General features: G+C 41.4%; 3 protein-coding genes across 5 annotated transcripts in view; all 3 read right to left on the bottom strand.

Moving 5' to 3' along the window:
- Positions 1–1965: 1965 nt before the first annotated feature.
- On the bottom strand, positions 1966–15148 carry tmed8 (transmembrane p24 trafficking protein 8). 2 transcript variants are annotated; one of them, XM_084310391.1, is made up of 6 exons: positions 14990–15148; positions 10188–10305; positions 9894–9996; positions 7756–7849; positions 4674–4967; positions 1966–3557 (listed from the first exon to the last, which is right to left on the bottom strand). In XM_084310391.1, the coding sequence occupies exons 1-6, from the start codon at positions 15033–15035 to the stop codon at positions 3340–3342; spliced, it is 873 nt and encodes a 290-aa protein (XP_084166517.1). In that variant the 5' UTR covers positions 15036–15148; the 3' UTR covers positions 1966–3339. The 2 variants fall into 2 exon arrangements, with proteins under 2 accessions (XP_084166517.1, XP_084166518.1); XM_084310392.1 differs by having other exon boundaries at positions 7768–7849.
- Positions 15149–17488: 2340 nt separating this feature from the next.
- noxred1 (NADP-dependent oxidoreductase domain containing 1) lies at positions 17489–19105 on the bottom strand (the record flags this gene model as incomplete). The annotated part of the gene is given in 3 exon segments (XM_084311165.1): positions 17489–17571; positions 19016–19075; positions 19078–19105. Coding segments are annotated over 3 exon segments (171 nt in total).
- A 1971-nt stretch (positions 19106–21076) lies between these two features.
- Positions 21077–26546, bottom strand: part of atg2b (autophagy related 2B) — a 51128-nt gene continuing 45658 nt past the window's right edge. The window contains exons 41-43 of one of the 2 annotated variants that reach the window (XM_084311056.1): positions 26060–26214; positions 25628–25777; positions 21077–23721 (exon numbers count right to left, since the gene is read on the bottom strand). In XM_084311056.1, the coding sequence (XP_084167182.1) occupies positions 23491–23721; positions 25628–25777; positions 26060–26214 (536 nt within the window). In that variant the 3' untranslated portion in view covers positions 21077–23490. Of the gene's footprint in view, positions 23722–25627; positions 25778–26059; positions 26215–26546 lie in introns of those variants that run through there. The other variant, XR_014619524.1, reaches the window with a different exon arrangement.

Raw genomic sequence — 26546 nt, 5'->3', positions numbered from 1 at the left:
AGGAGTCTTCATTCAAAGGCTAACATATTACAGACTAAAGGTGTCTTCATTCAAAGGCAAACATATTACAGACTAAAGGTGTCTTCATTCAAAGGGCAAACATATTACAGACTAAAGGTGTCTTCATTCAAAGGCAAACATATTACAGACTAAAGGTGTCTTCATTCAAAGGCAAACATACCACAGACTAAAGGTGTCTTCATTCAAAGGCAAACATACCACAGACTAAACCTTCAATCAAAGGCCCTAATTTTGGCATGGCAGGTCACCTGAAAATGCAATCAGTCTGTCAGATTGCGTACCTGTAGCTCAGTTTGAGGAAAAGATTATAAACATTGTACTTCACAAACGATATATAATATTGCAACATTGTGCCATCTGTGCAATAACAAAGCCAACAAAGTAATTCCATGTCTTTACATTACCTTGAGCCCAATTGCTGAGCATTTGTTTTCTGGTTATGGTATTTTCACCCAACCTCATACTATGCGGTTGAGCAGAACATGAGGTTGGGTGTCTACCAGCTAACCACAGACTAAAGGTGCTTTCATTCAAAGGCAAGCATAGCACAGACTTAATATTTTATTCCTTCAAACTGCTGTAGAGGATTGGCGACAGCCTAAAAAATGGTGTGGAGTCGAGTGACAGGCATAACATGGACTTAGTGACTTGAAATTTATGGACTTAGTTAAATTCAAAACTGCACAAATTATGTTTAAGGTAATAACTTGTTGCCAAGCTACATTAAAAAAATTACATAGGTAGAGAAGGTGGTTATAATTTAAGAGGGACATTGAATCTAAAACATCCTAGTCCCGACATCCTGACTTCTGAAAAGCATGTGCAACTCAGTTTGTGGGGTGTCCCTTTGGAGTGGACTAGATGCCTGTATACAGCCAAGCAATAATACAAACCAATTCAAAGGCCACCATAAACAAGTATTTTTGGACATGTACATGAGAGGACGTAGTAAGGTGACTGAAGTACCACATCTATTTTCTTTTTTGGCATTTGTAGATTTGGTATATTATATTTAGATTAAGAAAGACTATATTTTATATGCAATATATTGTAAGGAAGGGGCAGGAGTAGATACTTTACTTCCTCCTGGGCATGTTTTTTGCAAATTGCTTTAGGTAAATGTTGTTTGAAAACCTTTTTCTTGCTTTTTATTTTTTATATACATTTTATTTGTATGTTTGGGATAAATAAATCAACCAAATCAGACCTACCTTGTTTCACGTGACAGAATCCCAATATTCTGGGGCTTAACCTCTTCACTGACCAGAACCTCAACTGAGATTGTCGTATCATTGCCCCTCCACTCTCCAAGACCAAAGACAACCAGCTGTTTAGGGAGAGGCAATGGGATATGGACTTGATAGCACCTCCGATTGGATTTGCTGTGAGAAAACCAGAGCAATATGTATCGTTTAGTGGGCCTTACGACGGGGCAAGAGAGTCATAATGCACTTTATGTTGACTTATTTTATTGAGGTTAGGCCTACCTAATGAACTGGCGGGGAGCGTCACGTAGGGACCAAAGAGCGAAGAAATTCAATCGGCCCATCTTTTTCCACGTTGAAGAACGATATGCTACTAGGCCTGCTCCTGGGTGTGCTATTATGAGGTTTGATTAGATACACCTGTGCAGGGCCTTGAACCCCCCTCCCACAAACCTAATTCTAGAGTCTTTGGGGACAAGCTGAAGAATAGACCTGTTTCATCACCTCTGAGATAATTACATCAATCCTCCAATGTCAGATCCTAATGGAAACTCACGGGACCAAAGTAAAACATATTCTAATTCTGGATGAGATGAGAATCATCAAGAGTTTTAAGGTCTCAGGTGAAATGGATTTGCTTTCTGCAAACTAATGAATCATTGTTGAATCGTTCTGCTGTATTTGTTTCCAGTGTCATGATTAATGGGACATGAAATTAATGAGAGAAAGAAAACAGAACTAGACAAGCTTTCCTCTTTATTATGGAAAACAAGTTTCAGGAACAAGTTGTAGAACTTAAAAATACAGTAGAGCGAACATGGGAAGCTTTAATTCATTTAGTGTAACACAGCGTTAGCAGCGACAATCCATGATATCTTTGGAAACATGCACACCACAAGTGAATGAGGTAAGAGCATTCGTTTTGGAAACGGGATGAAGCAGGGGATATACAATACAATCAAATTCGGAGTGGGTGATACGAAATTGTGCCCGTTACAGAAATATATATATAAAAACACACACACAAACGGTGACCTTCATTTACATATATCTTGTGCATAAAATACATTTAGATTAAATCAAGAACATAAAAACCTCCTGTGGCTGACCTGACCTCACAACCAACAAACTAAATGGGGGGGAAAAGGCAAATGTAAATACTGAATCTATATTACATAAGAGGTTTCTGTGATAAGGGATGGCTTTTATTTGTGTCGTAAAAAGGCAGCCGGTTAACCACACTGGATCAACTGTTACCACTTGCTTTTAGCACATTCAGTATCCTTACCGACTTCTACTTTCAACGTATATGTCTCTCAATAACGTACAACAATCACGGTACACACAAAATACATTGGACTTGTGCACAGTATTTCTATCGGATGATTGCATTTTCAATTTGCAATATGATTACGTTTCACAGATGGGGAGGGCGGGGAGGTTTTTCCAGAAAACAGTGACATGAATACATGAGACAAGAAAACAAATCGATTTAGTGATTGCAATCATAAAAGATGCACACGTAAAAGAAAAAAAAAACTCCCATTTCTTGAGAGCACTTTTGATTAAGCACCTGGCCTGGTAAAGCATGTCTCGTACAGGTGTTCCCTGATCACTGCTCCCATAGAAATGTTACGGTTCAAGACGATATTGACTGAATCATGGGCACTTTGCCTAATTGCACATTAAGTACAGTATACATGTGAACATGGCACATAAGCAAGGCTTTACAAAAAAAGCGGTAAGACATCAACCAGGTTCACACGGCGGCCATTTTGCCCTTACGTCATGCTCGGGTTGGAATTTCTTTCAACGCTGTTCCTAGAGAAATCCCAACCTGAGGATGACATGAGAGCAAAATGGCCACCATGTGAACATGGTCAATTGGAGCGAATTCCGCATTAAAAATCCTCTGGCTTTCCAAATGGAATATGTGGCCTCAGGGCAACATGAGTGATAAAAATAGATGTGCCTATATCAACCAGAACATATTCTCTTTTTATTAAATTGTATTTTTTCTTTTTTTACACAGTATGGAATCAAAAATAGTTCATAAATCTTGGGAATCACGAGTTCTTGGAAGTCAAACATAAGACAACTAGAAACTGGATTCTCAGGCACTGTAATATACTCTGTAGTACAACATTTTATTTCGCCATAGTGAGTAGGAGTTATCGAATTTCAAGAGGTAAGTTCCTTCACCTGGAAATTCGTGACTACCCCCGTGGACTGACAGGTGGCTGTCCTGACGATACACTGGGAGGATCTCTCCCAGGTTTGAGTTGGCTAAAGTCTTGGAACCCTTTTCAACATCTCCACTACTCACGGGTCCTGTCACAGAAAGCACACATGCCAAAATGTCAACACTATGATCCCATTCAGAGCTAAATATACTAAAAACCTTTTACATTGTGTAAAATGTGTACCGGGAGGTTTTGGGGGGGTAAAAACAAACCCCTGAAAAATAACTCCATTATAAAGTATGATACAGTATATGGTTCTTTAGTATTGTGTTACAAGAGAGAACAAACCTGGATCCCTGGAGCACTGTTTGAAACTAGACATGATGTGTTTTGGTTGTGGTGCACATACCCTCCCAAATTACAAATAAACCAACGGACAGTAATAACTTCTGTCAATCAGTTCATTGACGGATCAATGTCGCTGTTATTTAGTGCATCGTGCAAACATACTTTTGCTGGTCTGGACTGGTTCTCTGAGCTCCTCTCCAGTCGAGCTGCTGCAGGGTTTAAATTTTCCCTCTGCTTCACGTGAAGTTAAATCTACTCTAGAAGTGAAAGTGAAACTTAAGCTACTCTGTACTGTGACTCTGCTTGCATAGACCTAAGCCTGCTGTCCCTGCTTGGTTTGTGCCAAAAGAAACACAACAGCAATGTCTCTTTCCAGAAACCATGACACAGTTACTCAAGATAATCCACAGACCTTGTTGTACACTGTTCCATTTCGGAAGTATTTTCTGCCATACTTATATAGTTTCTACCAAAGTATACCGGCCATATTACAATTTAAAAAAGTTCCCAAATTAAACTGTTCACAAGGTCTCTGGATTATCTTGAGTAGCAGTGTCATGATTTCTGGAAAGGGACATTGTTTTTGAGTTTTTTGCCGTTTTGAGCACCACAAGCCGAGTGCCATTCAGCTCCATTGTATTGGAGTAATGGCAGATATCTCAAACTATCTGGATGTATAGAATAGATAGCAGTCCGGGTAAAGGGAAACCTCTCTCTGTACTGTATGCAGAGATTAAATCTATTGATATCTATCCATCTTGTCTGAAGGCAAATACGTGTATTTCCCAAAACGTTAGAGTGTTCTAATAATTTTAACTTATAAATTTAACTAATAATCTGCTGTCAAAGTCAAACATTTTAAATCAAGAGAACTATTCTTTATTTCAGACTTTCAAAAGCAAAAATATCCACTGACCTTCCAGGTCTTCCTCCTCGTCTTCGTCATCGCTCGATTCGCTGATGTGGACTGTGATGGCCCGGCTAGTGACAGGAGTCCAGTCAAAGTAGATACCAAACCCAATGTCATAACCGTCCGTAGCGAACTCCCAACACACCCGCTTGCCCTCGGGGACGGTGGGCACGTGGACCGTCATGATGTCCCCGCGGTACACGGTCACCACGCTGTCCTTCTCCAGCCGCAGCTTCGCCTTCAGCTCCTTGAGTGCTGCAGATGTCCATGTGGTGGGAGGGGTCAACGGTGGCAGTTGGGCTGCAGTCAGAAACAACCGATGAATATGTGTTTATTATAAAATAAACATCCACATCCACAGAGCATTGCTTTTACACTCCCCCCCCCCCCCCCCCCAGTTTTTGATTAATGATTTATTTATCATTTTCAACGTTTTTGCGGGTCCAAAATGGATGTTGTTGTTTACATGTTGCATGCATGTATCCCCTCCCTACTTCCCGTTTTCCCACATGGAATGCACCTGATTGGATAAATTACATGCTGGTGCTCTAGTGCAACATCTAGGGGCTGAATGTTATCTATAGCACATTTAAAAAATATAATTAAAATGTTAATAATGCCAGAATTTCGGTTAATCCTGAGCCCGCAGAATAGTTCAGTCAATATCTGTGAACATACACCAATCTTTCTTTGAGCTAGATATTTAAAGAGAACCAATTAACGTGATGTCACCTGGATGTAAAATCTGGGACTGCTCCATAGACAACTAGAGGAATGCACTCAGTAGAGTGCAGACCTCCGCCAAGGCCTAACTCCCCACTTTGCTGTTACTTTCACATGCAACATTTTATTGGGTAGATGACAGAAAAAATAATTGCCGATATTGGCTGTCCCAACAGATCCAGGCTATAAATCCTTATGGTGGTGCTCTAGGAAAGGCCATGGTCTAGAATTATAAGAAGAGGATGGGTCACAGTCCCTAGGTTCTCATGGAAGTTGTTTAGCACTGGAGACGCTACTTCTTCCAATACATTTTGTCACCCAGTGGTAACGTTTCTATAACAATGCTGACGCATCCTCTTATTATTCTAGGTAACAGGGTACCCAAAATGTACAGTTTTCTCCTCCTAGAGGTCATGAATATTCACAGCACATTGTGTGACTGTACGACTAATGGGTCAGGAGATATGCTCACTTGAAAATGGAAAGTTTGCCTGATGGGGGCACAAGAAGAAAGGTCATGGGGTCACCAAAATCTAAAGATGTCTTCCTATTGGGTTGATGAATGTGTGCATCATATTTTATGGCAATCCACCCATTACATTACAAGATATGTTGTTCTCAGTTTGGCCTGATTGTGGCACTATAGGAACTGGCATGGGGTCACCTAAATCAATATGTTTGTTCCTCTTGGGGTCATGAATGTGCACAGAAAATGTCATGACAATCCGGCAAGATATCTCATTGATTTTAATTTGACCATTACCAGGAAGTCCCATTGAGATCCCCCAAAAGATGATGTTGGGGGGGGGGGCATAGCTGGCAACTGCCAGAACAGAGACAGAGAAGGGTATGGACTTATTATTCACTAGCTAAGTTTCACTCGAAATGTTGCGAAGATGTTAAGTGATTCTCCACAAATCAATGTTTGTTTCCATCAACTGTGGTGAATATTCAGAAGAGGTTGCAACAAGATTACATGGTCAAAAGAGCACCATCCAAACAGTTTCCCGCTAAATAGACCACTATATTTCTACAGTCTATGGCTATAATTATAAGCAGTACACACAAGTATAGGCTATTGTTCAAATTGTGTGAAAAGGAAACATCTAATGATGACTTCGTCCTGTGGTTTGGACTAAATACATCCTTTCGCTAGAACAATTTAATTGTAGTTCAGCAAATACTATCTTGTTTGCGCGGTCTGGCTGGATTGTCACGAATGTTCCAACTTTGAGAGGGACAATAGGTTGAAGGTGGGCGAGGGACGTTCACTGCAACAACATTAGAGCGACCCTGCATTTCCAAAACTGTCAAGCCTAATTAAATAGTCTAGGTCTGTATAGTTTTGTGGCATTACAAACTATTTAGTGTTTTATCTTAGGAAGACTTAAGTCTCCGGCACATCATCATTTACTCTAAACATTTGTTTCCATCGCCCTTCATCACATCTTCTCTTTATCAATACACTAAGTCTTCCACCTCAGTCAAACATAAAAATTGCTATATATTTAGGTGTCTTTCAGCAAAAACAGGTGGATGGAAACCCACATATACTGTACCTACTTAAGGCTGAATCAGACGTAGGTTCTTTAGCTGCAGTGGTTGTGGGAGTACCAGCATTTCTAGTTCCACGCAACCTTTCTGCTAATCCCTCCTCCATACAAGAGCAAATTAAACGTGGAAATGTGTGGCTCTAGGCAAGTAGGCCAATCACACTGCTTGTGGTGCTGCATCACCATACATGCAGCTACATTTTGGCAGAGGTGCATGTGGGCTCCGCCAGTAGGCTCCTTGACCAGCGCCGGGACCAGTGCCGGGACCAGCGCCGGGACTGCTGATAACTCTGCTGAAGCTCCTGCAACGTTTTAACGTTCCAGTATAAATTAAACTTAACTCACTTACAGACGGGACTGATTACATAACCTCTCTGTATTTGTGGACTCATAACAATTGTGGGAGCTCTTACACCAAAGTGATGTTTAAATTCTAGGTATTACAAATACTAGAGATAAGTGGACATATAAGTGTCATTTAGGTGACATTTGAGAGCTCCACAACATCAGTGCCCAAATTACTGTCTATGGAGCAGTGCTCCTTCCGATTCCGAGCTTTTGGAGAGAGTGGTGTGTGTTCACAAACATTGACTTAACTGTCCTTGGGGCAAAGGAATAATGTGTAAATTATTTAAATGGGCGACATTCACCTTTAAAAAAAGGTTTTGCGCAATGTGTTTTAGACAACCCTAAATAAAACTTTTTAATTCAAGATTATATGATTAACAGTAAGCCATGAATTATTCCAAGAACCCCTGTGAATCCAACCTATGGCTGGAGCATAGCAATAGCAGGTGCAGCAGCAGAGATACCTTTTATCTCACCGGGGAGCGGACAGGTCCCAGCAGTAGTGTTCTCCTCAGCCTCTCCCCCCAGGGTTTGCTCAATAGCGGCCTCCTGATTACCCTGAAAACGCCCATAAACACACATAAGGAAGGGGGAGGGAGAATGAGAGAGAGAGGGAGCGAGAGGGAGAAGGAGAGGCAGGCAAGATACAGTATCACAGTTAGGAGATATAATGGCAGGATGATAGCCTAAGCCTTAGGGGTGGGACAATACATCGATCCAGATCGATATATCGATCTATTATCAATAATCAAATAGGATCGATGCAACGTAAAAAGATCGATTCATATTGCGATACTCTTATTTTGAAAATCCCCGCGAGTCATATCCGCCGGCGCCCAGTATTGTGAAACTCCGTGTAGACATTACAGCAGTGTTTGCGTCTGCTGTAAAGCACTCAGAGCGTCTATTTTGCGAGCCGATATAAGTCTGTGCAGTTTTTTCCCCGCAACGGGTCAAATGCATATAACAGGCGTTGCATTGTCGCCATTCCTTTATGCCAACGTCGCGTTAAATATCTAAATGAACGTCGCGTTGGCTGCTTAAAAGCTAAGCAGCTAACCGTGAGAGAGAACAGGAGAGTGGAGAGGGGACTTGGAAGGAGGAGGGGTGGGGGCTGTGGGGGACTGTGTGTGTGTGTGTGTGTGTGTGTGTGTGTGTGCGTGTCTGTGTGTGTCTGTGTGTGTGTTAAAGCTCAATATATAAAAACAAAAGTGAACAGGAGGTCTATTTGTATTAAAAACAATAGATTGTTTTTCATTTAAATGTCTGGAAGAGCTCAAAAATAAATACATCAATTGATATTTCCGTAGCCTTTTTTTAGTTGATCTAAATGTGACTGATTGTGTTAAATGGGCACATAATATCGCCTCATATCGATCGCAGGCACCTGAATTGAATCGTATCGTGGCAGACTTTGTGATATCGGCAAATATCGTATCGTTTTCCAAAGAATCGATATCGTATCGTATCGTGATGAAACTGGTGATTCCCACCCCTACTAAGCCTAGAGGTAAAGAGGCTGACCGCCAGTAACTGGTGTTGTATTGAAGAGGTAAGGCCAGAATCAGAAATACGGGGGTCTGCTAGTAAAAATGTAATTATGAGCTCATAGGAGAGAGAAAATACAAAGCATAGCCTGTCACACTGAAGGCAAAAGCTTAGATTATATAGGAAGTGACATTGACACATGGGGGTAAAGACACAACATTAGACAGTGAATAACAGCAAATGTGTGCCAGGGGTCGGGGCTAGTAATAGTTCATACTAGCTAATATCAAAAGGATCACAATTGTACCCATGTACATGTCAAAATACTTCCCAAAGGTCAGTGAATACCACGCTCACAACACCAGAGGGAGCTCCACAAATCATGTTAAACCCAGATTCGGCTCAAACAAGGGACTAAACACGTTTAGCAATTATGCCACATCAATGTGGAACGCCCTACCCAAAGCTGTAAAGGAATTTGAATCACTACCCACTTTCAAAACCACTCTCAAAGAACACCTACGGGAGACTGCAATTCGAAACTGACCCCTGTAAATGTCCTAAACCAACCCCCTCCAATGTACAGTAAATGACCAAGTATGGTTGTCAATATTCCAATGTACAGTTTTGCTTGTACAGGTGTACAGTGTCAAGTTTTCAATCAATCAATCAATCAATCAATCAATCAAGGACACTATAAAAATCAATTACCTCAACATGTTCAAATCAAAGGAGTACCACAGTGTTATAGGGTCAGGAGAGACTAAAGATCCACACTACAACACCGGATTGATGATCCCCCTCCCAGCACCAACAGGAGGGTGGACTCCAGCTGTGAGCTGGTGACTAAAGAAAGGGTTGCTGGTATTCTATCTATGGTGTCCACTATCTCTGCCTAAGTGTCCTTGAGCAAGGCACTGAACCACCAACATGCTCCAGGGGTGACACTGTGCTCTGACAGTGGCGGTTACTATGTGTATGTGTGACAACAACGAATATGCAGCAAAAATACAGAATTTCAATTGCCATTGTGTACATTGATAATAAAGTAACCTTCTTAATAATGCTTACATGTCATTGGCAACAGGTGCCCGCACTAGGCTATATTAATTACCTCAGCATGTTTCTGCCCAGAATCCTCTGTGTCATTAGTTCCTTCCATGTTCTGTTGGCCGATGGAATGGCAAAAACTCTGTGAAAGATCTGTATTCTGGAGCCTGTAAGGAAAACAGATCCCTTTAATGCACCGGAACACACAGCATATGTGGTGCAGTCAGCAGTGTGATGTATGCGAACTCTTTAGCAGTCAAAGTGACATGCAACAGAACAGATTATGTATAAGAACGAGTACAAAATACCAAAAAATCATGAATGCTGCTAATCAATGCTTCTAACAGCAACAGGTTACCGGTCTAGTGGACTACTGTCCTCGCTGCGCTGGGATGTTATTCCAGGGAAGGATGAAACCGACAACGATGACAACCTGGACTGCAGCTCAGTAGTTGCTTCTTCTAACCTCGCCATCGCTGTAAAGACAAGATCAATACGTCCCCACTGCGTGTCAAAAAGATGATTCCCCGCCCCTCTCTCGACGAGTGTGAGTGTGTGAGTGCGAGTGTGTGTGTGTGAGTGTGTGTGTGTGCGTGTGTGTGTGTGTGAGAGGGGGGGTAGAAAGACAGACGGACAGAGAAAGAGACGCACCAAACGAACGGTAACCTTTTTGTTGAAGAAAAAAAATGGTGCGTAGTCATCCCACCCATAGAGTAGCGATGGCGAAGTGAACCTTTCTAAACTGCCGAGGCTTTCCCAGCGCATTGTGTCGGAAATTGGTTCGTCGTCGCTTCAATACGAAACAGTGAACATTGCCATCTGTTGGTTATATAAAAGTAGTGCCGCTAACCTGATCTATGCAATCCTGCATTTATGGGCCTGAGTGCTGCAGGTGGAGTAGTGGTTGACAATTGTATATTACTGACTCGTGTTCTAATGGTTCTAACCCCCCCCCCCCCCCATCATCCCTGTTCGCTGATATGTTTTTCAATGTTACTTATATATGGTAACGATCATATTTTGAGTGTGAGTGAATTATGTTTTGATTGTAAATGCAATTACAGAAAGAAAACAAAAGAGACAACTAAAACGAATTGAAAAAACCTAGTTGGGGTTAGCTCTTATCCACTAAGTTACACTACCTACGCCAGCTATTAGAATACTATAAAATAGCATACTTCTACCTTTTAATATATAAAAATAAAGAATATAAGATTAAAATGAAAAGTTGCAATATAAAGAAGGGTAGAAAAGATGCTTCTGCTTTGGCACTAAACCCAATTCTCTCTTGCTACACAACCCAGAGTCGGAAGAGCGGTCCTGTCCTAAACACTCACTAGTTCAAACTTGCTCACAAAGCAGACAGTCATGTTTCACTGAAGCAGTAGACAGTCATGTTTCACTGAAGCAGTAGACAGTCATGTTTCACTGAAGCAGTAGACAGTAGGGGTGTAACGGACTAACGGTACACAAAAACCACGGTTCGGTACGTGTTTTCGGTTCAGTGCGGGAAAGTTTGGCTTTCCATGTTCCACTCAGGGGTGATGTAGTGTGCAGTAACTAATTGTACTTGTAGGGCTGTCAACGAATATTCTATATTGAAATTAATAATCGACTTGTAAAACAAAACAAAAATAATAATAATTATATTAGATTGTGAAAAAAACGTTAGTGGTTAACATACCGTTGTATTTGTTCAGTACACAGCCGTACGGTACACACTGAAACGGTACGGCTACGTGTACGGTGTACCTTTACACCCCTAGTAGACAGTCATGTTCACTGAAGCAGTACAGTCATGTTTCACTGAAGCAGTACAGTCATGTTTCACTGAAGCAGCAGTACAGTCATGTTTCACTGAAGCAGCAGTACAGTCATGTTTCACTTAAGCAGTACAGTCATGTTTCACTGAAGCAGTACAGTCATGTTTCACTGAAGCAGCAGTACAGTCATGTTTCACTTAAGCAGTACAGTCATGTTTCACTGAAGCAGTACAGTCATGTTCACTGAAGCAGTACAGTCATGTTTCACTGAAGCAGTACAGTCATGTTCACTGAAGCAGCAGTACAGTCATGTTTCACTGAAGCAGTACAGTCATGTTTCACTGAAGCAGCAGTACAGTCATGTTCACTGAAGCAGCAGTACAGTCATGTTTCACTGAAGCAGTACAGTCATGTTCACTGAAGCAGTACAGTCATGTTTCACTGAAGCAGTACAGTCATGTTTCACTGAAGCAGCAGTACAGTCATGTTTCACTGAAGTAGCAGTACAGTCATGTTTCACTGAAGCAGTACAGTCATGTTCACTGAAGCAGTACAGTCATGTTTCACTGAAGCAGTACAGTCATGTTTCACTGAAGCAGCAGTACAGTCATGTTTCACTGAAGCAGCAGTACAGTCATGTTTCACTGAAGCAGTACAGTCATGTTTCACTGAAGCAGCAGTACAGTCATGTTCACTGAAGCAGCAGTACAGTCATGTTTCACTGAAGCAGCAGTACAGTCATGTTTCACTGAAGCAGCAGTACAGTCATGTTTCACTGAAGCAGCAGTACAGTCATGTTTCACTGAAGCAGCAGTACAGTCATGTTTCACTGAAGCAGTACAGTCATGTTTCACTGAAGCAGCAGTACAGTCATGTTCACTGAAGCAGCAGTACAGTCATGTTTCACTGAAGCAGCAGTACAGTCATGTTTCAGTGAAGCAGCAGTACAGTCATGTTTCACTGAAGCAGCAGTACAGTCATGTTTCACTGAAGCAGCAGTACAGTCATGTTTCACTGAAGCAGCAGTACAGTCATGTTTCACTGAAGCAGTACAGTCATGTTTCACTGAAGCAGTACAGTCATGTTTCACTGAAGCAGCAGTACAGTCATGTTTCACTGAAGCAGCAGTACAGTCATGTTCACTGAAGCAGTACAGTCATGTTTCACTGAAGCAGTACAGTCATGTTTCACTGAAGCAGCAGTACAGTCATGTTTCACTGAAGCAGCAGTACAGTCATGTTCACTGAAGCAGCAGTACAGTCATGTTTCACTGAAGCAGCAGTACAGTCATGTTCACTGAAGCAGCAGTACAGTCATGTTTCACTGAAGCAGTACAGTCATGTTTCACTGAAGCAGCAGTAGTCATGTTTCACTGAAGCAGCAGTACAGTCATGTTTCACTGAAGCAGCAGTACAGTCATGTTTCACTGAAGCAGCAGTACAGTCATGTTTCACTGAAGCAGTACAGTCATGTTTCACTGAAGCAGCAGTACAGTCATGTTCACTGAAGCAGCAGTACAGTCATGTTTCACTGAAGCAGTACAGTCATGTTTCACTGAAGCAGCAGTACAGTCATGTTTCACTGAAGCAGCAGTACAGTCATGTTCACTGAAGCAGCAGTACAGCCATGTTTCACTGAAGCAGCAGTACAGTCATGTTTCACTGAAGCAGCAGTACAGTCATGTTTCACTGAAGCAGCAGTACAGTCATGTTTCACTGAAGCAGTACAGTCATGTTTCAGTGAAGTAGTACAGTCATGTTTCAGTGAAGCAGCAGTACAGTCATGTTTCACTGAAGCAGCAGTACAGTCATGTTCACTGAAGCAGCAGTACAGTCATGTTTCACTGAAGCAGCAGTGCAGTCATGTTTCACTGAAGCAGCAGTACAGTCATGTTTCACTGAAGCAGCAGTACAGTCATGTTCACTGAAGCAGCAGTACAGTCATGTTTCACTGAAGCAGCAGTACAGTCATGTTTCACTGAAGCAGCAGTACAGTCATGTTCACTGAAGCAGCAGTACAGTCATGTTTCAGTGAAGCAGCAGTACAGTCATGTTTCACTGAAGCAGCAGTACAGTCATGTTTCAGTGAAGCAGCAGTACAGTCATGTTTCAGTGAAGCAGCAGTACAGTCATGTTTCAGTGAAGCAGCAGTACAGTCATGTTTCAGTGAAGTAGTACAGTCATGTTTCACTGAAGCAGCAGTACAGTCATGTTTCACTGAAGCAGCAGTACAGTCATGTTTCACTGAAGCAGCAGTACAGTCATGTTTCACTGAAGCAGTAGACAGTCATGTTTCACTGAAGCAGCAGTACAGTCATGTTTCACTGAAGCAGCAGTACAGTCATGTTTCACTGAAGCAGCAGTAGTCATGTTTCACTGAAGCAGCAGTACAGTCATGTTTCACTGAAGCAGTACAGTCATGTTTCACTGAAGCAGCAGTAGTCATGTTTCACTGAAGCAGCAGTACAGTCATGTTTCACTGAAGCAGTACAGCCATGTTTCACTGAAGCAGTAAGTACAGTCATGTTCACTGAAGCAGCAGTACAGCCATGTTTCACTGAAGCAGTACAGTCATGTTTCAGTGAAGCAGCAGTACAGTCATGTTTCACTGAAGCAGCAGTACAGTCATGTTTCACTGAAGCAGCAGTACAGTCATGTTTCACTGAAGCAGTACAGTCATGTTTCACTGAAGCAGCAGTACAGTCATGTTTCAGTGAAGCAGCAGTACAGTCATGTTTCAGTGAAGCAGCAGTACAGTCATGTTTCAGTGAAGCAGCAGTACAGTCATGTTTCACTGAAGCAGCAGTAGTCATGTTTCACTGAAGCAGTAGACAGTCATGTTTCAGTAGTAGTAGGGGGACAGTAGCAGTAGTAGTTTGTGCATAACGTTATCGTTTTAAAATAAAAAATAGTATGATTAATACAAAATATCGCTACATAAATACTCAAGTCCTTTACACTATTTTACGTGGTCACACACACTGTACTTTTTCCGAGTACATGTGAACGTGTGTCATCGGTTTCATCAGACGTAACATCACTACTAGCAAATATCAGCTGCTATGATCCCAAATCCCATCAACAGTCAGCCAGACTGTAAACATACAGCAATAAACTAACGTTAAGTGATATCGAGCTGCAGACTTCCTGGTTTAATCGACGAGCTAGCCATTTTCCTCAACATCCGTGCAATAAATGTAACGAACTGCCAAGACAGCACTGTAAATTAGAAATATGCAGAATAGTTTAAACAATAGCCAAACGTGTGTGTGATGGGGGTGGGGGGTAGCTTGCTCTTTCGTTGACTCTGCTGTCAATTATTAGCTTGCAGTATAGTCTAGCTAACGTTACGTTAGCGGAAACTGTCAAAACAAACTACAAACAAGTTAGCTACAAACCTGGCAGAAAACGTCGATTATGCGATGACTTGTTATAAAACAGCATGAGACCAAACTATGCCATCAGGAAATGCCCTTCAAATTAACTGTAACTGCAATCATGCGACGAATCTGTCCACTCTGTTGATTTGCAGGAAAAAACAACCCCAGATTTCGATACTTCCGTACTTTCCCGAGTGTTGACGGAATTTCACGAATCTGGGGGCAAAATTGTGTACAAGTCTAATTGATTGAAAACTTTATTAACAGATTGCAAAACGTATTCACAACGTATTCTGTTAATAAACGTTTCAATTTCAATTCAATACAGCTCAATACATACAATTGTTAAGGGGATGCAGATTAGAGAAAGACTTTCGTCTTGTTTACATCAGGGTCCCCCATTTTCAATATGACATACAGATAGATACGCATACTGTACAACTGTCTGAAAAGTAAACATAAATTCTCTGGGCTGGTTTAAAAAAAGCTTTTTTCTTGTCATAGCATAGGATGAATGATTAAGCAATATTCACAATTCCCATACGCGCAAGACAGTATGAAATTTTGTTTTCCATTCATACCCATCTCATGTACTGTACCATTATTACCGTTCTCAAATAGCACCTATACGGGAGGCTGCAATTCGAAACTGGCCCGGCCCCAGTAAATGTCCAATACAACCCCCTCCAATGTACAGTTTCTTCCCCCACAAATGTATATTCTCTTTTAGAAACAATGTCTGTAAATATACAGTACTGTATTGTATGTCATAAATGTCTGGATGTAACAGTAGGCCTACTGTATCTGTGTCGTTTATGTCATAAATGTTATGATGAATTGAAAATGGGGGACCCTGATGTAAACAAGACGAAAGTCTTTATCTGGTCTGCATCCCCTTAACAATTGTGTGTGTATACCATTGTCCACTTTTCTTTTTCTCTTGTAATTTTAATTGTGTATATTTTCTGGGCCTCCTTTGGCTGTGGCCGTGGGCTCAGACTAGGGGGGGGGGGGGGGGGGGGGGGGGGGGGCGTGGTTCGGGGTCTCTGCGGGTCGAGGCATTAAAGAGGCGTGATGCTTTGGCCCGCGGGGGCGCCGGACTCCGGGTCCTCCGGGGTTGGGGTTCGGGGCTGCCGGGCCTGGAGATGGAGGGGGCTCAGGAAGCCCGTTTTATAGTAAATGTTTTATTTTCCTTATACTTTGGGACAACTTACTTTAACTGGTTATGTTCTGGGTCCCCTTGATTGTGTCGGAGGGTCACAGGCTCGGGGTGGGGGGGCCCTTGGTTTCCGGCCCTCGGCGGGTCGGGGTGTTAAAGAGGCATGATGCTCTGACTCGCTGGGGTGCCGGACTAGGGGCTCTCGAGGGTTGGGGATCGTGGCTGCGATGGTTGGTGAGGGAGGGGGCTTGGGATGTTAAATGTATAATCAGTCTAATTTATTGTCTAATCATTGTTGTGTTAGTTTATGTTTTTGGATGTCTTTTATGTATTATTGTTATTATTGTGCTGTGAGTTGTGTTGTTTCATGTTTGAAAAATGGAAAATAAAAAAGATTTGATCACAAAAAAAAACAATTGTATGTGTATTGAGCCGTACTGTATTGTACCCATTCTGCAATCTGTTAATACAATTTTCAATCAATCAATCAATCAATCAATCAATCAATCAATCAATCAATCAATCAATTCGTACCGAACATTGTAATGTATTTATTAAGGCTATTATGATAGTCTAAATTAAAAAGATAAAAACAAAAACAAGTATTGGAATATAACTTGTTTTACATCAGGCCATACTATGGTTCAGTTTAATTATTTTTAGTCTCCTTCATCTTAACTGAGTCCTCCAGAAGTAATTTGTATGCTGCACTGCAGAGATGCAATCCTGCATACATTTGCTTCTTGATACAAAGCATGATAATAGTGTCTCCTTGGTCTGGGCATCGGTCAAATTAATCCAAGGAAAAGACCCTTATAAAATGGAAAGGAAAAAAGTTTAATATAAATATCACAAGTATGCAAATTGTGATTTGTCTTTATAATCTTGGCTTACTATTGTGAAAAACTGTGTACAATTTCAGATTGATTCTTTTTATAGGATCATCATTTCATAAAATGATCCCACCCCAGAATCTCTTTCCATGTCTCAGCATCTAATACTAATAATAATAATTTCTTAAATTGATATAGCGCCTTTCAGGAAACCCAAGGCTCCTCTCATCTGACTAAAGTAAGTAAATGATCTTAATCCAGTGAAGACATTGTTCTACACTGTAGAATCTAGTGCTGCTGCCGCTTTAGTAGCACATGCTCCTAAAATAAAGGATCCTACCTAACTGAAAGTAGGAGTGGGGGAGGAGCATGTGTGTGACTTGAGATTCACAGTAAGGTCATTTCCTGTGCTCTGAAATAAAATAAAATATATATATATTTCGAAATGAAATCAAGATACAATCTTGAGCTACTGAATTTACTCATTTGGAGTAATTTGAATTCCAAAGTGTGTCGCCTTTGTAGTTAGAAGAGGTCATTGATCAGAGCAAGAGTCTCACTGCTTCCCAGACGGGCAGAACTGCACATATTCAGGAGGCTGTACAACACTGCCCACTTAGACATAGAGAAATGCCAAAATGCCACTTGGATAAGATACAAGATAAGATAAGTCAAGTCATGTCAAGTGTTCCTTTATTAATCCCCTTGGGGAAATGCAGGTGTCATAGCAGCATAGGGAGGGGGTACAGGCAGAATAGGTAATAATAATAATAATAATAATAATAATAATAATAATAATAATAATAATAATAATAATAATAATACAACAAAGGAATAATGGTGATAGTGATAATAGTGTGACAGTAGTGAATGGCAGGATGTAGTTATAGTGATGAGTATACGTGATCCATAACATAGTAACACGCTGCACCAAAATCCGTGCAGTGTTTATTATTAAGAGTCAGGTAGTCCTAACAGTTCTCCAGACGTTAGCTCTCCAGCAATTGGCAGCAGTCCATGCCCATGGTTGTGGAGCCTGATGGCTACTGGCACGAAGGACTGGCCAAGGCGGTTTGTGGTGTGTCGTGGGGTAATAAGTCTATGACTGAACTTGCTCCTCATTTTTGCTAGCTCCTCATAGAGGTGGTGGGAAGGGTTTTCCAGTATAGCATCCAGCTTTTTCCTCGTCCTCCTCTCAGCCACCACCTCTAGTTTGACCAGTTTGACTCCCACTACAGAGCTAGCCTTCCTCACCAGCTTGTTCAGTTTGTTAGTGTCTCTTGAGTTGATGTCCTACCACCTCATTTGTGATGCTATACAGGTTTACAGCTCCACTGATATTACAGTGCCTTGGTCGAAAAATAAATAAATAACTTAATTTAGGTGTAAAAGCTCTCAAACATATTTTATATCACCTATCCCAAAAATCAGTTTTCCATCCACTGTCAACAGTAGCTCCAAACTGTACATCTTGGATAACAGATTATAATCTAGGCTCTCGTGTTTTTAGCTTTAGAAGAGCATTGTTCATGTTCCCACTTGTTAAGTGTCCTTGGTTAATAGGAAAAACTATTTGAAAATGTAGTGTTATTCCGCTTTAGAACATGATTATACATAGCATAAGAATGAAACATAAGCTTTAGGAAAGAACTGAGTGACAGCAGTGTGTCCGAGAAACTGTGCTAATCTGAAATGCAGAATAAGAAAATTGTTGATGAAATGAGGTTCGACACAAGTGTAATATAAGTGTGTGCGTGTACCTCATTTATGTGGAGAAATCAGGACAATTTCAAGACTCCACTCACACGCATAGGACATGCTACCAAATGAGGACAATTAAATCTTCGACGTCCTGATTTTCTTTGACGGGCTATTGTAGATGTGACATTTACGCTTAGGGTTAGTTACAAAGTGCATGTAAGTCTATGTAATGTCCCAATATTTCACATAAACAAACATGTGTGTGTGCGCATGTATTCACCTCTTAGCAGACATGGCAGAGACGACGCTGTACACACAAGGCAGTGCTTCGGCAGATGGGAAGGCCTGCACAGACCTTTGGGAGGTGAGAGGGCGGACGACAAAGGAATAGAACATCTGCCCACGCTGTCTGCGGTTGTCAAAGTAACACTCCGCTGACATAAGAACAATCAAAGGAGTTTATTGTCTGCAGATAATGGCATTCTGACAACCCGTTTATCTGAAAGTAGCCCAGTGCCTCGGGTCTTCTAGTGGAGATTTTGATGTGTGAAGGTTTTAATGCTTGCCAATATCCCAGAATCCCTATGAATAGACTTTTTTCTGATGCCAATGAATCACGGATTGCAATGGCCTCTTTAAATAAAGGCGTATGATGATATAATTTTAAAAAGCAGTTGTATATACAATAACAGCTAGAAGGGTGTTATCGTTATCGTTTTTTTTTTTTTCAGTCAATCCACATCCAAAATGTTAAGATCTGCAGTCCATCACCAATGAGAGCTAGATTTGCAATAAAATAAAATTGTGCTGCTTTTTGAAAAATATATAAAACATTAAATGTAGGCATAACATTACACAATGATTGTGAAATTCCCTTTCTAAAACCTCCCCCAGTTCCTATGGCAATTTAATTCTGGTTCAGACCTTCTAGCAATGCTAGAATATAAACCTCATTTGGGTGTAAGAGCTCACACAAACATTTTGTGGTGTCACATGTGGCGTTTGGATGCGGTGGGTCTATACAGTATGACCACATGAGACACCTGGGCCTTGTTAATGACAACTTCTGGTTTCAGAATAAGAAAAGTATCTGCAGTTTTTCACCAGGAAAACCAAACAATCGCTTTATTTTTATTTTTTTTTAATTTTGGGATTTTGAATGCAGAAATGCACTGAGTGTCTTCCATGCTTATCCCTGCGTTTAGTGCAGTCAAATGTGGGCTGACTGACTGAGGTGATGTTGAGTAGGACAGACCAATTGCTTTCGATATCCAGTGAGCCAGTCTCTGCTCGGAAAGTCGCCCCTTGCTGCGTCTTGCATATGCCCCGAGTGCGCTGTGCATAGGCATGACGGCGCACGAATCGGGCACAGCGAATGCAGCGGAGGTCGGCAGGAAGGCATCCGGGGGGATAAGCCTTGACCTGGAAGAACTATTAATGTTCTTAGTTACAAAACGACTCTGCTCAGGTCATCCCTGATTGCTGTACAATCAGCGGATACCGACAGGGAGTATAAGTCAGTTACCCTCCTAGCTGAAGTGACAGCCAGAAGCACAGACATGATCCTCAATGGCACCTCCTTAGGGCTGTCGACATGGCTTTCAGCACCAAGGACAGATCCCATAATAGGGGCTATCTTGGTTCTCTCAAAGAGTTTCTGTGGGATCCCCCCCCCCCCTGTGATATCACCTATAGGTCAGTGGATATCGCCCCCTTGAACAGCGGAATCGGCAAAGCGGGCCAGTCAGCAAGTTATATCAGGACCCATGCTAAGCCAAGAAATGTCCATCTGGGGTCACCGAGAGTGCTGACAGTTTCTCCTCTTTGACCCTGTTGATGAATGGGGCTGTCAGATGGGGAGGAGGGAATACGTATAGCAGTGTCCACAGCCATAGGCTGTGAGCTAGAGAGCATCCGCTCCCAGTGGAGGGTTGTTGCTGGGTTTCAGTGAGAATAAGAGTGGGCATAGTGTTTTCCTTGGGGGAGGGGGGCATCCACTTCCACTCTCCTCAACGGACTCCAAATTTGAGAGGCTGTGTGGAGGTGGAGAGGGTCTTCATCCGATGGGCCTCCCCCTGGACACAATGTCTGCCCTTTGTTGAGGAGACCATAATGTGAACGTTAAAAGAAAGTTCTATCTGCTGAGGGAAATAAATGCTTAATCCGTTACTGGATCTCTATTAATCCCAAGGCTCATGTTTATGTAATCAATTGACACGCTACATCTTCAGCACAGCGGGCGGTGCTGTTTCTGAGTAACTAGCGTTTCTATGCAAGCAAATCTTTACAACGTTTGGTATTTCACCATGGCCATGTGTGCATAAAAAAGTAGCAGGACGGGGGTAAGAACAACAGAGCTCACCATTTTCTTTGTTTTGGTAAACTTTACCTTTTTATTTCCCTTTTCAGAGCTTTTCATGCTTTAAATACAAATTCTGAAAGTCAACTGTACACTTATGTACACGAAATTATTCTTAATTTCCACATAATAAACAAGGTGGTGAGTAAATTCAACTACTGTGGATCACACACCAAATATCAATATTAAACATACATTTACAAAATATTTTAAAATGAGCATCATTTAAGACTGTGGTTGAGGATCTCAAGCAGATGATGTTCTTGTAGGAAACCAACATGTAACGCAGTAGTCGGGGGTCATGAGTCTTTCCTAACATGAAGATTAGGAAACAAAGATTAACATGATTTCACCCATTGTGAAAAACTGTGCTTCGGCGACACGGACTAACATTACGGTTCGTAATAAAATAGTGACTTCACATCTTCTCCAATACATCACGGATGTAGTCAAGTAACCTACCCTTGAAAGTGCTTATTATAGGTTCACACAAAACCATAACACATTCAGACTACTGCGACTACCCTCATTGCTTTACAATGCATGAAATGCTACATATTATGAACACTCACAGTAAGTTACAAGGCCAGAATACGTTACATTGCATAAATTAAGGGACTTTCACAGCGATGGTAGAGCTTGTTGACACAAGTAGGACTAGATAATGTTGAATGGCTGAACAGACAAGTCATACCCAAAGCCGTTTCTAAATCAAGCAATAGAAGTGCCTCATAACGCAACAGCCTAGTTTCCCCCTCATAATGAATGCTTTCAAGCCCCGATCCAGGATGTTTGACCATATAATGTGGGGTATAGATTTGTATATGGGAACTTTTTGAAAGCTTCTTAACTTTGCAAATCAGCGACTCCCGGAGTCAGCATTGCCCTGCGGCTTGGGCCGGTAGTCATACTAACTCGTTTGGCTGAGTTAGGGGGAGGGAAGTCGTGGGTGGTAATCTGGCGTTGTGGACAGCGACGCCTACAGGTCAGGTCTGGGCGCCTGCTCAGTGAAAGGCAGGAAATGGTGAAGGCAGCGTGACCTCCCACGCGTTACACTTCACCAATGAGTCCTCGCTGCCAGGTGAAAAAAGAGCCACATGTGTCGGAGGAAGCATGTGGTGGACTTCAGGGTTCCCTTGTACCGACCAGTAGGAGGAACATGCGCACAACAACCAGGTAGGAGAGGGGGGAAATTGGCATAACGACTAAATTGGGATAGGGATAAAAATAGAAAATCAGGCGGAGAAAAAGATTAAAAAAACTAAAAAAAACTTTGCAAATCAGAACATAAGTCTGTTTTACTCCCATGTTTACAAACATTATCATGCCACAAAATACAACAAATACAATTAAGAAATATTTAACTGTTGTTTCATGTTAGTCCTTGTATCAAGAGCTCAGTGAATGTCTCCATTCCAGTTTAAAATATCTGGTGGTGGAGCTACACTTTTGTTTACGTTTGGGTCACGACTTCAGAGTTTTAGAAAAGCGCTATATGAATCTAATTTATTATTATTATTGGGCCTTTAAAAAGGTTCACTTCACCAAAAAACAATGCTGATTTATTTTGCACATAATCTCATACACATCCAAAAGCTCAAACAGTTTTGCACACATTCATTTAGTAATACAGTACAGTACAGTTATTGAGTAAATGTGTTTGAATATGGCCACCAGTGATGCCATCAGGGACGATGAATCCTTGTGTTAATTACAGCTCAATGAAATGATAAAATAGCATTTCCTTCATCTACATCATTTCATGGTGCTGTAATTAACACAACACCAATGACATCACCGGTGGCTATATTCAAACTAATTTACTCTCAATAACTGTCAAACTAAATGAATGTCTGCAAAGCGGTTTAGTTTTTATTTTATTTGTGTGAGATTATGTGCAAAATCAACATTCTTTTCATTGAAAATGCCAGTCCTCTCCTTAAAAAAGAAAGCTGGAATATTATGCAGCCTTGATCAGCACACACACTTCATTCCTCATAAAGTCCCCTTGATTAAATATAGTGTGGGATGTTAACCATGAAGGCACTGTGAGGTAAATGTGGGAAGGGAGCCATCTCAAACCGCCTACTTTTCTCTATCCTCCAAACACAACTGTTGCTTTCCTCTGACAAACAAAGAATTTGTCAGAGGAAAGCGATAGTTGTGATTGGAGGATCAAGAAAAGAGGACAGAGTTTGAGATAGGTCAACTGGGATGGCGACACACGCTGAATCACACAAAGTTCAATATGCCACGAATTGTATGAAATGAATGTAGTCTAAGTTTACTTACACCCAGGGCAGAAAATGTACAGTAGCTCTGATTAATTTTACTTCAAAAATAATTCCAAGACACAGATTCTTTCAGAGCCCGCACACGAAGGCCTGACCAGTCCACCTGTCCATCAAATCCAAATCCATTTGGCATTCCTTTCTGTACAACCAGTAATTCGGAGGACGGCATGGACTCACTCCTCTCCTTGCCTCCATTTCTGGGACTCCTCCTGGCGTGCGTCGGGGTGAATCTGGTTCCTCATGCCACCCAGGACATTGGAGGTGGCTTCCGTGGCCATGATGAGCGGCTTGACCACCGCCGGGGGCAGCTGTCGGAGGACCCCACCGACCGCCCCGGTCAGTCCCCGCTGCTCATGCTCCCGGGTGGCCGTGTCATAGATGGTCAGTGCCGTGTCTGTGATTCCCTGTAGACATACACACAACCTCTTTATTTACTATATACTTAACTTATACCTACCTACTGCTTCACTGTCTACCCATATACAGTACTCTGTATGATAGCTTGTACAACAGTGCTGTATATACCGCATATGTACATGTATATCTTTATATTACCGCATATATATACCCATATTTATCTGAATATACCTGCATATAACCCGTCTATATACTTGCTTGTACACCTGCACATAACCCTTAGCTCTGTATGATAGCATGTACTATAATGCTGTATATACGATATATATATATATTTATTTATTCCCACCACATATACAGTATAACTATCCTCACCTGTCTGTACTTACCTGCACATAGTCCCTTACTATATCTATATCTGTACATATCATATCCTAGTTATGCTGCTGGCCAGTAGTAGTCATACTGTCTCTATTTATATAAGTTTGAAATTTATTGGAAGGATAAACCCCTTGAGATATGCTATCTCGTTTTCGAGGGGGTCCTTATATAATACAACTCTGTACATGCATCTGATTAGCACTACACTCAGTAGTACTAATTTGTGTATTTTGTACCCCGTTTAACCCTTATGTGGTGTTAGGGTCTCCAGCGACCCGTTTCAAGGTTATAATATGTAATAACTACCATGTAGTTGATTTTATTAGAACACTGCTTTATGATATCCTCCACAACACATATATAAGCACAGCAAAACTATGTTTCACTATTTTGAAAAGTCTGAAGGTATCTGCAGAAAAAAGGTACGACTGTGGTGTTAGGGTCATTCTTGACCCGGCAAGGTAAAACTATACTATAAAAATACTAAATATAAATAAATAAAATAATAATACTAAATATAAATAAATAAAATAATAAGAAATATACTAAACTTTTTTTCAGAAGTTATCTAATATTGTTCTATTATAGTCAGAAAACATTATTATCTATGGGTTTCACATTTAGTATTATTATGATTGAACAACCTCATTTTCATCTTAAAAATAAGGGACATGATGTGTCTCGGGGGCCATAAAATCGAATTACAATGGGATTACCGTACTTTTCGGACTATAAGCCGCGGCTTTTTTCCCCATTTTTCGACCCTGCGGCTTATATAACGGTGCGGCTTATATGTGGACAAAACCCGAAAATCGAAATATTGCTTTTTTTACTGCATTGAAATGTTATTCATCTGTTCCCTTATTTGCTAAACTTAATACAACTTGTAAATGAGTTAATGTTATTTGTCCGACAGTATTGTGTCCCAATGGGAGTCATTCTCTGTAGAGGTGGGAACTTAAAGCTCAATATAAGAACGGCCATGCACCACCACTCACAGAATCGAGAAAGAGCAATCAATCTGTCAATCCTTTCCGTGTCCGGGCCGGTTGAGGTTTCCCGTGTTGAGTCAAATTAAGCCGCAGGCTCCACTCCTTACATATGGTAATTAAACATTAAAACACATGCGGCTTATAGTCCAGTGCGGCTTATATATGTACACATCATTCAATTTAGCTGCTGCGGCTTATAGTCAGGTGCGGCTTATAGTGCGAAAAGTACGGTATATGGTTATGAATGCATATAATGTTAGTTAGGATGTAGTATTAACTATATTGAGTGATACTCCTTTCTTTTTAGTGGTCAGGACTGAGTTAGACCCCGGGTCAACATTGACCGGCTAACAACGGTCAGTGGTGCCAATTCCTAACACAACATGAGGGTTAACCACATGTACATTGTACTTTACTGCCACATTTGCACTCTGGTTGGACGCCAAACTTATTTTCATTGTACTGTACTTGTGCTCTATAATCATAATACATTTCAATCTAATCCAATCTAATTCGACAACCGATTGACTTCCTGTAAGCAAGGTATTAACTGTAAGTAAGCCTGGTTAAGTTTCGGTACCTCTTTCACCACAGTGTAGGCCTTGGCGACCCCTTCCCTCAGGTCAACGGGCTGATGAGCCGAGCCGTAGTGAGAGTAACGCTTCACCCTCTTGGTCTCTCTCTCGTCAGGCACCGGAGACACCATGTCGTATGCCGTCTCAGCTGCTGCCTGGAGGTGGACAAGACCAAACGTTATCAGCTTAGAACCCCATGGAGAGAGAGATATATCTGGCGATTACACTATTTAAAGTACTTGTTAAAAGAACACGCCAACATTTTGGGAAATTAGCTAAGCTAGGCTAACATGCAGCCAGATAGCTTTCTACTGAACGCACAGAGAGGAAACTGGTATTTTATCTTCATGTCTCTCTCTGGAGAAGACGGTAAGCTAATTTCCCTAAATGTTGGCGTGTTCCTTTAAGGCTATTTCTCATGGTAAAAAAATAACTACCTGGATGGTCCGCACCATGCGGTTGGTGAGCTCCAGAGCGGCCATAGCAGTGGAGGTCCCAAAGGAGGCAGTGCCACGCTGGAAGCCACGGACTATCCGACCGTCCTTACGGTACTGCTCTATGGGCAGCCAGACCAGATCCCTGAATCCCTGGACTGGACAAAAGGAATTACTGAGAAACGGATCTGAATAATATGGCCCACTTACCAGGATATCAACATTCCGAGACCATTAGGCATACTTAATAGGGCTAAACTATTTGGAAAAATGATCTAACGGCAATTATTTTGATTAATATTGCAATTGCGATATGATTCACAATATTAGAGGGAATGATCATTCTTGAGTCATTATTCACATTTTCAGTTCATTTCATGGTGTGATTGTTGCTGGGATTTGTACCAACTAAAGATGTTTTAGTCTGTAGAACACCACTATACTTAATTTAATCTAGAATGGTATTTTGACACATTTAGCCTTTAACAAA

Source organism: Notolepis coatsorum (assembly GCF_963971535.1).
Source record: "Notolepis coatsorum genome assembly, chromosome: 3".
NCBI lineage: Eukaryota > Metazoa > Chordata > Actinopteri > Aulopiformes > Paralepididae > Notolepis > Notolepis coatsorum.
The sequence above is the reverse complement of the archived record's forward strand: the minus strand, read 5'-3'. Positions and strand labels throughout refer to the sequence as shown.

Excerpts from the sequence above, each read along its gene's own strand:
- tmed8 (XM_084310391.1), bottom strand. The coding sequence starts at position 15,035 with ATGCTGTTTTATAACAAGTCATCGCATAATCGACGTTTTCTGCCAG. Across the intron at positions 10,306-14,989 it reads TAATCGACGTTTTCTGCCAG|CGATGGCGAGGTTAGAAGAA; the intron begins GTTTGTAGCTAA and ends TTGTCTTTACAG. Across the intron at positions 7,850-9,893 it reads CTGGGCAGAAACATGCTGAG|GGTAATCAGGAGGCCGCTAT; the intron begins GTAATTAATATA and ends GGGCGTTTTCAG.